Source organism: Mus caroli, unplaced genomic scaffold (assembly GCF_978045245.1).
Source record: "Mus caroli unplaced genomic scaffold, Mus_caroli_1 scaffold_5, whole genome shotgun sequence".
Taxonomy (NCBI): Eukaryota; Metazoa; Chordata; class Mammalia; order Rodentia; family Muridae; genus Mus; species Mus caroli.
The window spans coordinates 29021509-29038928 of NW_028227260.1; the positions used below are offsets into that span (position 1 = coordinate 29021509).

General features: G+C 43.1%; 1 protein-coding gene across 2 annotated transcripts in view; it reads left to right on the forward strand.

Annotated features, from left to right (window-relative positions):
• Col4a6 (collagen type IV alpha 6 chain) overlaps nucleotides 1–17420 on the forward strand; it is a 330176-nt gene that overhangs the window by 285550 nt on the left and 27206 nt on the right. For both annotated transcript variants that reach the window (XM_029473623.2, XM_029473624.2), the window contains 13 exons: nucleotides 283–352; nucleotides 1299–1406; nucleotides 2529–2678; nucleotides 4011–4115; nucleotides 5366–5526; nucleotides 6208–6387; nucleotides 7082–7265; nucleotides 12469–12540; nucleotides 12785–12892; nucleotides 13853–14074; nucleotides 14450–14611; nucleotides 16268–16438; nucleotides 17184–17327. In XM_029473623.2, coding sequence (XP_029329483.1) covers nucleotides 283–352; nucleotides 1299–1406; nucleotides 2529–2678; nucleotides 4011–4115; nucleotides 5366–5526; nucleotides 6208–6387; nucleotides 7082–7265; nucleotides 12469–12540; nucleotides 12785–12892; nucleotides 13853–14074; nucleotides 14450–14611; nucleotides 16268–16438; nucleotides 17184–17327 — 1837 coding nt within the window. The remainder of the gene's footprint in view (nucleotides 1–282; nucleotides 353–1298; nucleotides 1407–2528; nucleotides 2679–4010; nucleotides 4116–5365; nucleotides 5527–6207; nucleotides 6388–7081; nucleotides 7266–12468; nucleotides 12541–12784; nucleotides 12893–13852; nucleotides 14075–14449; nucleotides 14612–16267; nucleotides 16439–17183; nucleotides 17328–17420) is intronic.

The following is a 17420-nucleotide window of genomic DNA, read 5'->3' on the forward strand; positions in this document are numbered from 1 at the left end:
GATATACATTTCCCAGGTCCAGAAACAGACTGTCTTGTAGTGGTATTGCAAAACAAAATTGAGTGCCCTAGTTCTTGGCAAATTTGCAGATCAAATTTGCAGATCTGGCTACCTTATGTTACCTTCATCTTTGATTTATTGTTCTTAGAAGTTAACCTCTGGAAATCAGGAGTCAAGGAGCAAAGGACTTTCTACTTTTCTGGGGTCTTGCTTTGAAGGCAAGTAGATTTTAGGTGATGGAGTCAAGACATCTTTTGTGTTCAATTTATTTAATGTTTTCAGGGTGAAAAGGGAGACATTGGTGTGCGAGGCCCAGACAGTTTCACTGATGCAGATGGCGCTGTGATCTCAGGTGCAATTCTTTGTTGATTTGATTGGAGAAGAAAAGAGAAAGTGTTCAATTCTGTATCTCCTAGAATTGTTGAAAAGATACATTGTCAGCCACTGGATTTACTGGATTTCTGACAGTATCAAGGGCCACTCACAGGTCCTGAATTTACTGAATGAATGGGATTCCAAATTCTTAAGCAGACAAGCCAAGTCAAGCCTGTGTGTGTGTGTGTGTGTGTGTGTGTGTGTGTGTGTGTGTGTGTGTGTGTTGATCCATCAAGACGAGATTTTGGACTTTCCTAAGCCTGGATTAAGTTGGCAGAAATGTTCTCCTGGTAATGCTTAAATGCTTAGAGAAGGATTGATATCCTCTTCAGCTGGGTTGCCTTTAGCCTAAGACTATAGAATATGCAGGGTTTCATGTAGATAATCCCAAGCAGGCTGCTGATCTAGTTGCTAAGAGACCTGAGAAGGATGATACTTAGAAAGTTTGTTCTTGCGTCCTTATCCTAGTCACTGGGTATGGTCTACTCTTCCTTTCTGCCTCTACCAAAGATCTAAATGCTCAATGTTGATAACAGCTTTGTGAGCTCTACTCCCAGGAAACCTGTGGCAATACTGTAAAAAGTGTTGCTAACCATCTTAACCTCAACAGGAGACATTTAAGGCAACAACAGTAGAAGAACCTTCCTAGTACTTTCTAGGTCTTGTCAGAAAAGTAAGGCTCTAACAAGACCAGGTTTGAGGTACTAATAGTAACTCGCTATGATGATTTGTGTTTGTAATTCCAGACCTTGGAAGTCTGAAACAGGAGGAAAGTAAATTCAAGGATTCTATGAGATCCAGTTAAAAAGTAAAATAGTATCAGAGCCTTCTCTCTGGTCAATTAAGACCATTAGCATCTCTTATCAGGCATTTTGCAGCAAGTGTGATCCACTATTTACTCCTTTTTTTCACTGTAATGTCAGGTTATCCTGGAGACCCTGGTGTGCTGGGCCTTCCAGGCCTTAGAGGAGATGAAGGCGTCCAAGGCCAACGTGGCCCTTCTGGAACCCCTGGCCTCCCATCATTAACAGGTGAAACAGACTAGTCCACTCTCTGCATTGAACAGTCTGTACTCTAAATCCTAGCATCTTCCTCTATAACTGGGAATCCAATAATATGTCTAGCCAAGGTCAAAAGAAAGATAGATTGGTCAGTAAATTCTCCCATGACTAGCTCAAAGCTAGTGTATGTGTAGAGAGGGCCTAGGTAAGCAGCTTCCCTTTAGATAAATGAGGATCACAGATGGAAAGACAATTCCAGAGTGCCATTGAGGCTGGAAGTAACTAGAGATCTGGGTGGGGTGGTTGAAGCCCTCTCACTCTTCACTGGATATATCATCCAATCTTATACTTGCCAAGAGTTTTTAACAGACGAGAAGCTGGCCATGCATGAATCCTCAAGGTGGCTACTAAAAGCCTTCATGGGGGGGGGGGCTAAAGGTATAGCTCAGTTGAAGATAATTCCTTGGCATGTGCAAAGCAATGGGTTCTATTCTCAACATGAGACAGATAGAATAAAGAGATATGGATGATATACTAGATAGATAGGTAGATAGATAGATAGTAGATAGATGATAGATAGTAGATATATAGATGATAGATAAGATAGGATAGGAGAGGATAGGATAGGTCTGTACCCAGACCCTCCTGTGGACTTAGCTGTAGCACAAAATGCCCCCAGCATCCTATGAATGATACCATTGAACCACACAATGCAGGAGCTGTAAGCCATTCCATATGGCAGAGAAAGAGCATGCCAGAATTTAGAAGACAGAGCTGTCCCTAGTCTAAACCCTCAGATGTGGATCTATTAACATCACTAGTCTCTAAATTCCTTGGAGAGGAGCTCCTGTAAGGATATTTGTGTTTCTAAGGCAGCCATTGATAGGAGACCCAGCTGGACCCAGCACAGAAGTAGAACAAATGGAACAGTGAGAGACTGGAAACGTAGCTTTCCCTCATATGTTAACAACCACAGTTTCTCAGGCAGCTAGGCTAACTGATCCCCCAAAACTTTCCTAACTCTCATGAAAGAGAAGAGCAATTGATTTCGCAAATTCTTCCCTTGTGTTCTTTTGTAAACACTGCTGATCAGAATCTACCCAAATAGTAGGATGCTATGGTGAGCATTTTTGTGTGGGCTTATCCTTCCAGGTCTTCCAGGTGCCCTAGGGCCTCAGGGATTTCCAGGCCTGAAAGGAGACCAAGGAAACTCAGGACGTACCACCTTTGGAGAAGCTGGCCTACCTGGCAGGGTTGGTTTACCAGGTTTACCAGGCCTGCCAGGCCCATCAGGCCCACCTAGTAAGTTATTCCTTCTTTTAAAAAAATTTTGAGACAGTTATGATCTAGAACCACTCTGATTTTTAGGGGTTTCCTCACAGGAGAAACAGTTCAGCCATGATAGCTAATTGCAGTGGGGCAGTGTATCAATTAGAGGTTTAGTCCATTATCATAATGCAAGGAAGAATGGCAGCACCCCTCCAGACATGGTGCTAGAGAAGAAGCCCAGAGTTCTGCAACCTGATCCAACTGCAGCCAGGAAAGGACTGTCTGACGGGCAGCTTAGAAGGAGGGTATTTTTTTGCATAGGGTGGAACCTGAGCATAGGATCTCAAAGCCACCTACACAGTGACACACTTCTTCCAACAAGGCCACACCTCTTACTATAGTGTCATTTCCCACGGGCCAAGCTTATTCCAACCACCACAGGCAGCAATGAGAAGTCCTACTTCATCTGTGTTGGCTCCACCTTTACTGACAGCAATAGCACTGTGTGCATTTGGTTACAAGATGACCAAGGTAGCACCCTGATGAGCGAGCAAGCACTAGCTTCTGTACTCATCATCCTTCTGTCCTACACAGCTCTTAGTGCCCACAGCACCCCCTGCGCCACTCTCTACCCATCCCTACATACCTCCCTCACCACCAGGACTTTGGCTTACCAGGTTCTAGGGAAGCAGAACTGGATTTTCTGGGTTTGCTGTACTCAACAGAGTTACAGGTAGGTGGGCTGAGAATCTGAAGGAGGAGAAGCTATGCCTAGATCCTCAAGGTGTCTGCTAAAATCCTTCATGACGCTAGATGTTTGATAGGGTTTTCTTGGCATGTGCAAAGCAATGAGTTCTATTCCCAGAATGAAATAGATAGATAGATAGATAGATAGATAGATAGATAGATAGATAGATAGATAGATAGAGATAAAATATGCATAAATATGCTTATCTACATAGATGGGATTCTGGGTTGTGAGAGAAAGGCTAGAAGTATTGCCCAGTTTCTTTGCAGTCTAATCCTCTGACAACTACTGCTGGCACCTGCTCCCTCTTTTTCCCAGAGGAAACTTTCTGGGATAGAGACTGGCACTGCTGAGTTATTGAGTTACTTTGTTCATCTCTGAGTACCCAGAATCTACTACAGTGTGTGGAACATAACAGTCATCATTCTGCTAGTAGAGTGAATGAAGCCAAATGAGAGTTCTTCCCTGCAGACTTGGCAGGAATCTTAGGCAGGGATTTTTTTTTCCTCCTACTCTACTCTGTGTGTTGAGCTTCAAGGACCCAAGACTTCAAGATTAAGGTGAGTCCTTAGGCTTACATCAACCTCTAATCTTTTGGGTTCTCTTAAACTCTGCAGGTCGCACATTTGAGACCGGACATCTGTCCACCATAGAGCCTGGGTTCCCTGGTCTCCAAGGAGAACAAGGTCCAAAAGGACATCAAGGCCTTAAAGGAGTAAAAGGTCATTTTGTTTGTCTCCTCCCACCCCACCCCCCCCACACACACACAAAATCCCTAGAGAGGCTTTAAAGGGATCTATCACAACAATAGCCTTGGGAATCTGAATGTAACCTCTTGAGAGGTTAGGGTATAGGACCGTTAGAAGTGCTCTAATTAGGGCTCTCAGAATGAAGCTGGCAATGGAGGTCACACAGGACAAAAAAAAAAGGCTTATGGGCCACTCTTTCCACCCCTCAAGCCTACTGAAGCTATTGTTAGCATCTCAGGATGCTGACCATCACCTCTAATCCCAATTTGCAAGACTTTAGCTAAACACTGCTTCCCAACACCATTAACATGAGGACTCTATGTAGGTTAAGACCTGAGGCATAGAAAAAGCCACCTGGCTCCAATAAAGTGAATAGAGTCCCGGCAAGCTGCCTTATAAACCAGTATCACAAGTGGTTTATCCAAATTGACTATGCCTATTCAAAATGCTTGGGATCAGAAATGCTTCAGAAATTAGTAGTCTTTGGAATTTGAAATATTTACATAGACTTTCCCAGATCATCATTCCTAATATGAAAAAAATCGAAAATCTCCCTTGCTTAGGATTTCAGAGCATTTGTGCTCAGTTTTTATTTACTAATCTGAAGAACAGGCAATTCTCTCAGCATTTCCAAGATCTCAGTTTTCTAAGAGTAAGAAGAGATCCTTCGGAATCATAGGGGAATGCAGCCACCCATATTTGTCACTTCTCACTCTGGAGACTATGCTCATGCAATCTCTGTAGATTGTTAGGTTGCCTACTTATGACTCCTTTGCCTATCTTCCAAAGTGCTTTGCTGTAACTGAGCTGGATGGTGGCACACTTGTAATCAATCCTGCTAGAAGCAGAATGATCAGAAATTCAAGGTCATCCTCAGCTACTTGAGTTTGAGGCCAACCTGCACACGAGAACTGTTTTGTTTTGTTTTGTTTTTAATGCACTTCTCTGAAACTCATATCATCAAGTATATACATAAGTACATGTATAGAATTAGATTCTAGATTCCAAGTTATTTAAGTGGCAATTGATGGTTCTCAGCATGTGACTCACTAATAGCTGGACCTCATCTCAGACTAGTAAAAACAGACTCAGTAACACAGATGCCTTCTGATGGCAGTGAGCTTGGTCTGAGTCTCTGAAAGCTGTCTGATTTCCACCCCAGGGAGGCTAACTAAGCCACTCTTTTCCATGAGTTTATTTGATGTGTTCTGTTTTTCCTTCAGGAGACTCTGGTTTTTGTGCTTGTGAAGGTGGTGCACCCAACATTGGACCACATGGGGAACCAGGCCTGCCTGGGATACAAGGTCCCATTGGTCTACAGGGTTTTAAGGGGACTAGAGGAGATGCAGGCTCAAGGGGAGCGTCTGGTCCTGCAGGGACGCCAGTAAGTCTTACGTAAGGTCTTTGGCACAGAGGGAGGAATGGAGGATTTCAAGTGTTCTTCGCTCCCTATCAACCACTCTCCTAAGACACATGAAACGAAGAGGAGTAAAACAAATCTGTGACAACAATCTCGGGGAGATTTTTGCTTAAACTCGTGCAGTTAGTCAAATCAATTCTTGTTTACCCTTGGCAAGTCACAAATTGCAGCGTTAATCGGGTACACAAGAAGCTCCCTCAACAATGGAAAAGCTACAGGCACTCATTTTTAAGTCTAAGCTCTAATTGGAAATTGTGTTGCTGGAGGAAATGAAGGAAAATATTTCACAGGGAGCAATTTGAGAGCAACTTAGAAAATGAACAAAACCAAAACAAATCTATGGGCTTTTGATGTGTCCCATGAAGAAATCTGACCAGAAGGTCTCTAAAGTCTCTTTGTCTCCCTCCTTCCTTTCCTCATGCCTGACTGGGTGATGCTGCTCAGGGATTAATATAAAGCTCAGTCCTCATAGATTTCAAAATTTAGAAAAGATACAGAAAATGTGAAGTAATTACCCAAAACAGCAACATAATCACGTGCCCAGAAGAGTGTCAACAATATACTCAAAGTACCTGTTTTAGGTCATATCTTTGCTAAGCTATGAAGGCTGTGCCTCCCGATTATTGTCTTTTGTTTCATTGTCAGGGGCTATTTGGACCTAGAGGTCAGACTGGCCTCAAAGGAAAGAAAGGAGAACCAACTGTCAGTAGAGGATTAAAAATGTCAGGGGACAAAGGTGACCCTGGTCCTCAGGGGACCCCAGGCTTGGCAGGAACTCCGGGCAAGGATGGAAGACCAGGTTTACCAGGCCTCCCAGGCATTCAGGTAAGTGGATCATTCTTGAATGGTTAGCCCTATATCAACCACCCTACTGGACTTAGGGACAATCTGCTGGTTATCACCTCATTGAATAAGATAGACCAGGGAACTTGAGTCCCCCGAAATGTTGACTCAATGCTTTATTTTCTGTAAATATGACATTTTTTTTCTCAGAACACTTATTGATAAGTGTTAGGAAGAGTTGAACACGTTCATTTAAAACAAATCAGCTTCTCAATAGCTCCTTCCTCCAAGATCAACAGTTGTTCATTCCCTGCTTACTTCCCCTAGACCAGCAATTCTCAACCTTCCTAATGCTGAAAATCTTTAATACAGTTAGTTCCTCATGTTGTGGTGATCCCCAGCCAAAGAATTACTTCCATTGCTACTTTATAGCTGTAATTTTGCTACTATTATGAACTGTAATGTAAATATCTGAGCTGTAAGTCTTCTGAGGGTCGTAACCCACAGATTGAGAACCACTGACTTAGCCCCATCTAGAAACTTTTATAAAGCTAGATTATCCAGAGTTGATAAGATCCGTTTTCTCTAAGAAAATTCAGAGGTTGATCAATAAACAACTAGAGTGATGGAGAATTTTCACAAAACATTGTTCACTAACTATCTCTTTCCTGTGTTTAGAAGCCTTTTCAGATAAGTCTTAAAATGATCTTTTGTCTTCTTTTTCTCTGTTCTCTAGGGAGATGGTGGGTCTGGCTTCCCAGGTGAAAGAGGGTTACCAGGACTTCCTGGTGAAAAAGGCCATGATGGTCCAACTGGACCACCAGGAATTGGGCTGCCAGGACCTCCTGGGCCCCGTGGACTTCCTGGAGATAAAGGAGTAGATGGGTTACCAGGGCAACAAGGCCTCCGTGGAGCTCAAGGTGAGTCATACAATCAGATAGTTTTGGACTTGGAAAATCAACCTTTGTAAAATGACTCTGACTCATATGTATGAAATGCGTCATAAAAAAGAGATCTGGCTAGCTGTAATCACTCCAGTCAATCCTCAAGAGTTTTAAAATAGGAAATGGATCATAAGTGTATTATGGTAAGTTCAGAAGGTAGAACAATGTGGAGTTCAGCTCTGCTTAATGAGGACCCTGCTACTTGAGCTGTCTGAAATGTCACAGAGCTATCTAGACACTTTATGAGCTCATAGTCCATAGAAAAATTCAAGGAGAGGGTGGATGACTGTGTTTCTAATCAAAGTAGTTTGTGGAGAGTTTGATAAATAGTCCTCTAAGTTGTATGATCAGCAGACAAAAATGCTTTCCTATCTGACAGAATCTCAGATTGGTCAGAGATTCTAACCTAATCTTTATATGATACCTAACTTCTTCCCTTTAAATAAATTATTTTCCCACTTGGCATTTCGAGAATATAATAAGCAACACTCCTGATTGTATATTATGAAGGTCCCATACCATAACTTGTATTTTGTGCAGTCAGCACACTCCTTCATTGTTTCCAGTAGTGACATTACACTTCTTACTATTAGTGGCATCACACTTGTAATTGTCATCAAAGTTTAAGAATTTAAGGTTATCTATTCTCACTTGGAAATACCTCCCATTATTTCCTTTATCTTCTTGCTATTAAGTTCTCATGATCCCATACTTAGTTTATCAAATACCTATGCGCTTTTGGAAAAGATGGATGAATGGATGGATGGATGGGCAAAAGAAATTTCCTAAGTAGTTTCTCTTCTATTCCTTGCTGACTTTCCCCAATTAAATTATACTTATGCACATTGTAGACAATTAAATACCTTTTGCCATCTAGCCTTCCTTTGACTTCTACATGTTGTTATTATTGAAATTATGCCCATTTCTACTAGTGGTTTTCCCTTTAACAACGTTTTAAAGTCTCTAGCTACTAAAGAAGATGATACATCTTACCCTCACAACTTGCCAACAGAGTAGAACATTCCTTCTTGCAGAAGAAAAGCCCTTCCTAATAACCTTGCATGATTAAGAAATAAAAAATAAGATATTATGTCTTATGTGTTCATATTTTAAAATCTATCTTGATATAATAATCATGGTGGCATAGGCTAATACTGCATTCAAGATTCTTGAAACCAAGGGCCTTGAACAAGTTTGGGAAGCATTCTACTTCCCTAGGCCATATCTTATCAAACAATATTGGTTTTCCTTTGAGAACTTCTGGTTTCAACAATAGATTTACTTCTACTGTATTCCCCAGGGAAATTAGTCATGTATTTTCTATTGCTCTTCAGCTGTTGATGGATCGATCATTCTAGGTCAGCCCATTTTAAAGGCAACCAGATTCTAAATTTAGTTACAATGCATGATACCTATAAACTTGTACATCCTCAAGTCTTTTGGATATTATCAATGTTCTATTTCTTGGTTTGAGATGAGGCTGTATCAATAGGAAGAAACCTATGGGATCATTTCTATCCCAAACATTACTAGTTCCTGTACACAGAAAGTTCTCAGGAAGACAGAGCTAGTAAGCCTGGCCTGGAAGGAACCTTATATAGAAAAATCCACTTTTTGAAGTACCTGATTTTCAAACAAATACTTTATTTAGATTTTGTGTAGGGGTGTTATATGGTTGGTTGGTTGGTTGGTTTCTTTGAGACAGGGTCTCTCTACAGGGTCTCTCTACAGGGTCCTGGGTGTCCTGGAACTCACTATTACATACTGGGCTGACCTTGAATTCACAGAGATCAGCCTGCCTCCACCTCCTGAGTAGTGTGACTAAATGTTTATACCACCCCACACAGAAAATACTTCATTTAGAATGTTACCTTGTTTTTTCTCTATAGAAGCTGAATATAGCTCACTAAAAGTAGTGTTCTTTCCAACCATTTAAACATACATTTTGAGGCTTCTAGTTTATGTGTTATAGCCATTTCTGTTAGCACAAAAAGTAAGATGTAGTTCCTAAATGTTGCCTACACCTTCCAGTGGTAACCCAGGATTAGACATCTCCATTGGTAGTGAAGGGCATGTAGTCAATCAGAAGCTCTTCAACCCAGTGATGTGAATTATTACAAACTTGGGTACATTGACAGCTTATGGTACCCATAGAGGCTATGGCTCCAGATTCTCAATGTAATCTATCATTCAAGTTATTTCTCCAATTGGCTTCTGTATACTTGATCGTGTGAGCACCAGCACTCCACTCAATCCTCACGATTGAATGTGGTTGACAGGCATATCTGGGCTGTACACAAGACCTCCCTTAGGATTCAGCAAACATGTCTTGGTTTCATTTTTTTCTTTCCGTGATTGGTCTAGGTGATTATTGCTATAGCAGGGGGAAATATTATTCACCTATTAACCTTTGTCTCTGACCCTCAGAGTGTCTTAAACTACATTGCACTTTTTTTTTTCTTTTGAGGCAGGGTAGTTGTAAGGCTGGGATGCAGAGTTTGCCACTGGCAACTGATACTGCTTTAATGGTTCTTTAGCACATACTCCTGGGAACTATAGAAATGGTTATGCAGTCTCTGAGAGGAGCTGATTACCTTTATCTCACACGTTGATGGTTACCTATCTCTTAACTAATTATATTCTCTGAACTTATGGGGTATAACTTGCTTTCCAAGATGTATGTGCAAGGAGTCAAATAATTCTTATCTCTATTATTTGGTCTCAGAACAAATAGAAAAGATAGACTTTTGAAAACTAGAGTTGCTTTATATTCTAAAGATGAATTTTGGCATTAATGGTGAAAAAATCTGAATAATGCGGTCATCTATTGTACTTCTAAAGCATAATACGGCTAGAGCTGACTTCTGCTTTATTGAGAGTGGTCTGAATTCAGAAATGGGAATCCCCATAAGTGATAAAAGCCAGATCTGGTACAATGTAAAATCTTTAAATTTTCCCACCACTTTAAATCCCTCCTTGCGAAATACAATACAGTATAGTCTATGTCCAAATTATGAGGGCATATTTTTTTCCTTTCATTCAAAAACTCTGGGCCCCAGAAGAATATAGGATTGGAGTCTCTCCCTCTCCTCTCTTTCTCTTTCTCTCTCTCTCTCTCTCTCTCTCTCTCTCTCTCTCTCTCTCTCTCTCTCTCAGTGAAGCACCTCACCACAAGGTGCCTTTCAATGCCACACATTCTACAATGGGCAAATAACTCTCAGAAATAGTTTTGCCACCTCAGTGTCTAGCATAACGGAGGTGGGTGTGACGACACATGCAGGAGGATTCATGCTTCAGGCCATCTTTAGACCTGTGGGAATATGGTCACAGGAGCACAATGACTAGCAGGCAGGAAGCCAGGGAGTTGACTTACAGGAGCGCCTGTGAAGCTCTCTCCTTAAGGAAGGTAAGACCTGCCATTCACCGAGCATGCAGCAGGATGGCAGGCACTACATCGAGTGTCTCTGTCTCGGTCTCATGCACTCCTCACAGATGCCACTGGACACACAAGGCTTAGAGACTATAAGTTTTCCCCACACAGGTGTGTTATAACAGAAGTAAGTTCTGTTCGGCTCCTAGGTCCAGTATAACCAGTACATTATACTGTTCAAGTCTCAATGTTGACTTAGAACTAAAACAAGTGATTTTTTTTTCAAAGCAAGATTTCATATTGGAAAGCAGGATTGAGTGGAAGGAGGAGTGCCAGCTACTTGAATAAGCAGTCTGAATCAGAGGCTTTATGCACAGTTTTCAAAAATAATCTGAGGCTGTGCAGGTAACTTTTAGAGCCATGTGTTTGGTTTTTTGCTTGTTTATTTTTTAATACAAACAAATGCTACAGAGTTTTATTAGAACTGTTGGCTCTGTGGTTTAAGACAGACCTTGGTGGATTGTTCTAATAGAACAGGCTAATTTTAGTTAGCATAGCACTTGAGGAAGTCCATATGTACACAGTCTGTCACTGGTAGTTTATTAAACTTCCCATCTGTGATCCTATAGACTCTTTATTTGCAGTATGAATGAGCAAAGAAGACTTTCCCACAGAAAAGACTGTGCACGCTAATGTCAACATTTTGAAAACTGAAATTGACTACTTCTATTCCTTGAGTAGCAGAGATTATAGTTTCCAATAATGAGCTGAGGAGTCACAATTTATCATGACCAGGGGTCTTATGTGTTTCCCTAGTTTAGATATACACATATCTGAACAAGGATGGCCAATACATTTCAGTAGACTCAAAATGAACTGCTTTTTTTTTTGTTTGTTTGTTTTGTTTTTCGAGACAGGGTTTCTCTGTATAGCTCTGGCTGTCCTGGAGCTCACTTTGTAGACCAGGCTGGCCTCGAACTCAGAAATCCTCCTGCCTCTGCTGGGTTTAAAGGCTGGGATTAAAGGCATTAAAGGTTTAAAGGCTGGGATTAAAGGCATGCGCCACCACGCCCGGCTCCATGAACTGCTTTTAAAAAGCTCCATGGTTTGGGGAAAACCTCCATGCAAGAAAAGTGTTAGGGCTAGAGTTAGTGGTTTCAAGCATTGGCTCCTCTTCCAGAAGACTGGGCATCTATTCCCAGTACCTACATGGAGGCTCACAACCATTTATGACTCCAGTTCCAGGAGATTCAACACCTTCTTATGGCTTCCTTGGGCACCAGTCACGCATGTGGTACACAGACACACATGCACACAAAATGTCCACATGCATGCAAATTTAAAAATAAAAAAGTTCAGATGTGAACTCTAATTGTTATGGCTTCAAATTATCCACTCTAATAATACAGCATCATGAACCCTTAGAGCTAAAACCCAAGTGCCCATGCTAGAGAGAGAGTTTATCTAAGGGACTGGTGAATGGAAAATTACTGCTCACTGTTGTTCCTGTGCAGGCCACCTCTAGGAGTACTTGTTAGGTAACACCCTCTGCCTAGATGACTGCTTGCCTGTCAGGTACCAGCGGTTCAACAAGTAATATTCTGGCACTCTGAACACTCAGAACAAAGAAGCATTTGCACTGGTATTGTCTCCCAAGAGCTTCTCATTTCAAGCTTTCTGTGTGTCCTACTAGCTGCTGGGTGGGAAGAATACATTTTTCCACTAAATAGAATGGGGGAAAAAGGACCATGTAAGGGGAACTCTTCTCTGACTTGCTGAGCTCACAGTTCCACATGTTATCATTTCCAGGAGTCACCTTGCCTTGTATCATCCCTGGGTCATATGGTCCATCAGGATTTCCTGGAGCTCCTGGATTCCCAGGTATGGAATGAGGCCAGAAAAAGTGAGCACACTTTAATCCAAGGAAGCAAGAATGCCAATAGCACATGGGAGTCCCACTGATGGATTCCTCAGCAACTGAGGTAATGGCTTCCAGAGAATGTGTTATGAGGAAATGAGACTCGAGGAAGCCAGCAAGAGAATAGACTACTTGATCAGATATCATAAATCCAACCTATCCATGCTAGCGTTCCTTTCTACTCACTACATACATTTGGGGTTTCAGGCTCTAAGGGATCTCGGGGCCTCCCTGGAATTCCAGGCAAGCCTGGCACTCACGGAAGCAAAGGAGGGCCTGGAAGTCCAGGGTTAATGCATCTCCCAGGATTGCCAGGTAAGGAAAAGGGTCATCAACTTCCTCCTGTGTTATGTTTGGACTATTTTCATTCTCCATCGAGGACTGTAAGCTAGGTCTGCTCCCTGGATTAGCCGAGATGATTTGAATTTACTTCCAAGCACAAATGCCATAGAGCAAAGAACAGAATGTGGCAAAAAGGGCCTCGAGAAACCAATGGAAGCAATCCCTTAAGTCTCAGATAAGGAAACTGATAGTTTACAAAGCCACTAGTGACAAAGCCAGGAGGCTGCAGTTGTCTGCTTACCACTCCAGTAACAATATCCTAGATAAACTTCTTAGAGGCCAAAGAAGGAAGTTCACAACAGTCCAAAAGGAAGCTACCCATTTTTTTTCCTTTCCAGAGTTGTTCCAACCTGAGCTCCACAGGACTGCAGTGTTACCACTGCTCCTCCAGCTGCATTCCCTGGCTCAGCACCGACATCACCTGGGAACCTGATAGACATACAAATTCTCCACCTGTTCACAATAGCTAGTGAGCAGAGACTTTAGGAGAGAGCCAGTAATCTGTGTGTTCTGAACCACCATTACGCTAGTAGCGTTTGCGTCTTATCTGGATGTATCATTGCTTCATTTCTTTCTACTCTTTTCTGCCCACTCAAGAAGAGGAAGGCCATGGCAGCAAAAGGTTTAAAACTGTAGGAGATAGTGAGCTTGGGCCAGAAGACCTGGTGTGACTGCGTTCTTAGCAACCACTGAGCCCCAGGAACAGAAAAGAAAGCTGCTGAGCTGTACCTATTCCTAGTCTCACCAAACTAGAGCCTCCTTCCACTCGTGTGGTGTAGTCCCTACTTCTGTACAAGCCCTCCATGGAGTGGAGATCACTAATCATGATTAATATATGGGCTTTGTATTAGAGAAATCGGTCTCAGATGTCTACCGAGACAGCTTGGTTCTAAGCATCCATGTTCTTTTTAATTTTTGCCTCTTTACATTTAGGGTTTCCTGGAGCTCGTGGGGAGAAGGGATTGCCTGGGTTTCCTGGGCTTCCTGGAAAAGATGGCTACCCTGGAAAAGCTGGCAGTCCAGGGTTACCAGGTTTCAAGGGAGCTGCTGGTGACATATTTGGTGCTGAAAATGGTGCTTCGGGGGAGCAAGGCCTACAGGGATTGCCAGGGGACAAAGGATTTCCTGGAGACTCTGGCCTTCCAGGACCCAAGGGTGACTCACTCTACTTGACCCCTTACTTAGCAATGTACAGACAGCATTCTAGTAACTGCTGTCTTTGCATGGATATGTGTGTAAAATGCATGCCTGGATCTGGTATGGTTAATTAGAGAGCAAAAATGACATTTTATTCTGTGTCCCTTTGGGGGGGGAGGAATTTCCTTATGTGGTTGCAGTCCATTTTCCTTTTGTAGAAATTCCAAGAATAGCTATAACCAATAGTCGCATTTCTTACAATGCTGTTGTTGAGAGAAGACAATGTCATCTGAGGTGAATCCTGGGCCAAGCCCTTCTATTGGAAGATGGTTTGATGACCCAGCACCTCCCTGTTAACCAGACTATAAACATCTGTCCCCTCTGTTTTCTTAGGTTTGAATGGGAAACCTGGTATGCTAGGCCCCAAGGGTGAGCGGGGCAACCCTGGAACATCAGGACCACCAGGTCAGCCAGGACCTTCAGGGTCTACTGACCCATTTGGCATCAAAGGCACATCTGGATTCCCAGGAGCACCAGGCCTTCCAGGCATCTCAGGTAAATCCATTGAAGGAAGAATCCCAACTTGAGAGGGCCTTACTTAGACGAAGGCATCCCAGGGACTAAGAGTGGCAGTATGACATGCTCAGCATCTAGGATATTTGACTTTCCTAATCTCTCTAGTTTCAAATCCCAGATCATCCTGGCTGGGCCAGACCAGAACACATTGCTACTGTTTAACTTCTGATCCATGACAAATCTCTGTCACCTCCCTCTTCCAGGGCCTCCTACACCCTTTTGGTGTTTTTGGCCTGCTGCTGGCCTTTTTCTATTAAAGAAACCACCCTGTGTTGAATGGTGTTAAACCCTCGCTGTGGCTATGTTAAGCCTGCTTTGAGCTACAGAGAAACTGGAGCTGACTGTGACCTCTTCCCTCCCCCACCAGTAGCCTCCCTGTCAGGAGAACATGCCTCTGAGGGTCCACGGGCAAATAGTGGCTTTCACTAAGCAATGAGGACTGACACCCACTGGTTGCAGCCTAACGTTTGCAGTTCACCTGTTTGTTTGTTTGTTTGTTTGTTTATATCATCATCCTTACTCTGCCGCCTAGACTGCATCACTGACCAAGTGACTGAATCTGGGTTATTTGCAGAGCTGTTAATATCCTTTTTATTTCCTTTATCCTGTTTCTGGGGCCTTCATATAAGTTGCTGAGGTGAAGGTTAAAAACAACAACAACAACAACAGCCCACAAGCTCACTGACTAAGACTCCCCACTGGGGAATTATGTGATTATCTGCTATAACATGGCCTTGCTTATAAGGCCAGAGATCCCTGAACCGCTGCTATAAGGTTTGTTCCCACTGCATTCCCTTCTCCTGTTGCAGACTTATCCTCATAGCTTCCCATTAGATTCTTGGGGCTCACAGCTACTTGATGCTTTTCATTTCATGGAAAGCTAAGTCAGCCATTCATTGAGGTCCTTGGGAGCCCAAATACTTCTGTCCTCATTGATTTAAGCCTTTGGATTTTTAATTTCCTTGCTTTGTACCTGGACATTCAACTTTGGCAGCAGCTCAGGAGGTTAATCCCATTGACCAACTTCAAGCCCTGGTGAAAGAAGACTCAGAATACCTAAGAGACCAAATGGGCCTTGGGGGTTTCTACAATACTTGGCACTAGGGGGTCTTTCAAACCTAATGCCAAGGAACTGGCTGATTTAACTGCTTGTTTGAGGGATTAAAAGGGCAACCCTATATGCAAGACTCCCTGGAAAGCCAGAACAACAGTTCAGATTTAACCTCTATTTCATGAATTGGCTCAGGAAACAACCATTAGAACTTGATTCAGGGTTGAAGTCCCAAGGAAACTAGGGCCCAATTGCCACCCTGGCTTCCCAGAGCTCCATTTAGAGGCTCCTGTGTGAACCACATTCATAAAGGAAGAAGTTATAATTACAAAGTGGTTGCTTTTCCTACCCACCACTGTGCCATGCTAGAAGTGATGAGCATTTAGGGGGGTGCTCTGGGTGGTAGGTACTAATGCTCTGACCAACTCAGCACCGGGCTTCTTGGCATCTCTTTTTGGGTAGTGTTAAAGGACCGTGAACCCCCTCCTATCCAGCCAAAGAGAACCTCTAGAAATAAACAGTGGCCCAAACCTGAGCAGAGCCTGACTAAGCTGTCCTGCGTTCTCTCTTCTATAACCATTCAGGGCACCCTGGAAAGAAAGGTCAAAGAGGAGACATAGGTCAGCCTGGGTCAACTGGAAAAAGAGGTCTACCTGGGATAAAAGGCCTTCCTGGTCCTCAAGGGTCACCTGGCTTCCTGGGGAGCCCAGGTTTGTCAGGCGTCACTGGGTTGCCAGGCATCGAAGGCCAAAAGGGTAAGTGAAATAATTAGGAAGACCAGTAAAGTAGTCAGGGACTACCCAAAGGGAGCGTGCCACAACTGCCCAACTTGCCTCCTCCCCTCTTCTCTGCCCAGGAATAGAAGGTAGGCAGGGGTTTGCGGGGGTGGGGGGGCAAGGCTAATACTAAAGGAAACCTGTCACCTAGCATGAATCACTCAACCTGCTTGCTGTGTGGAACAATGGGCTGATCAACAGAAAAGGCCAACTACACATAGATCACTCAGTCTGACACATACCAAGGAGCCTGACAACCTGACAACTCTCACTTCCTGTGACTGACACAGCAGTGGTTAGGTGTATGGCATCTCTGTCTCAAATAGGTGAAAAATGGCTGGTCTCAGAGCAGCACACACAGCCGGTTAGTACAAAGAGGCAAGATCACACACTCATCTCTTCCCCAACCAGAACTAGGTATTTCTTTTCTGTGCCCCTACATGCACTCTGAACTTAATGAATTCAAGCAGAAGTGCCCACATCTTCCTTTCTTTCTGGTGTTCAGTGCTACGTGGCTGTTCGGAGGAATCCTAGAATAGCTAATAACTAACATGCTTGGTAAAGACTCAGACTTCAGAGTTAGAGAAACCTATGTTCAATTCCTTCCTCTTCACCTTCTTAGCTCTGTAACATTGTGCAAGCAATTCAACCTTTCTGTGCTTCCTTTTCTTTACTTGTATATACAATGGAAATGATAATGAAAGAAAGTCTTACTTTTCAATAGGTGAAAAGGGGTCCTCTGGGCCAGTAGGATTTCCTGGGTTCCCTGGTCTTCCTGGTCTTCCTGGAGCTGATGGATTAAAGGGATTTTCTGGGTCATTTGGAAAGGTGGGACAACCTGGACAGGCTGGTACTTCCGGAGAGAAAGGTAAGGGGGTGTGGGTAGACAGAGACAGAGGCAGAGAGACAAACAGAGACACACACAGAGAGAGAGAGAGAGAGAGAGAGAGAGAGAGACAGA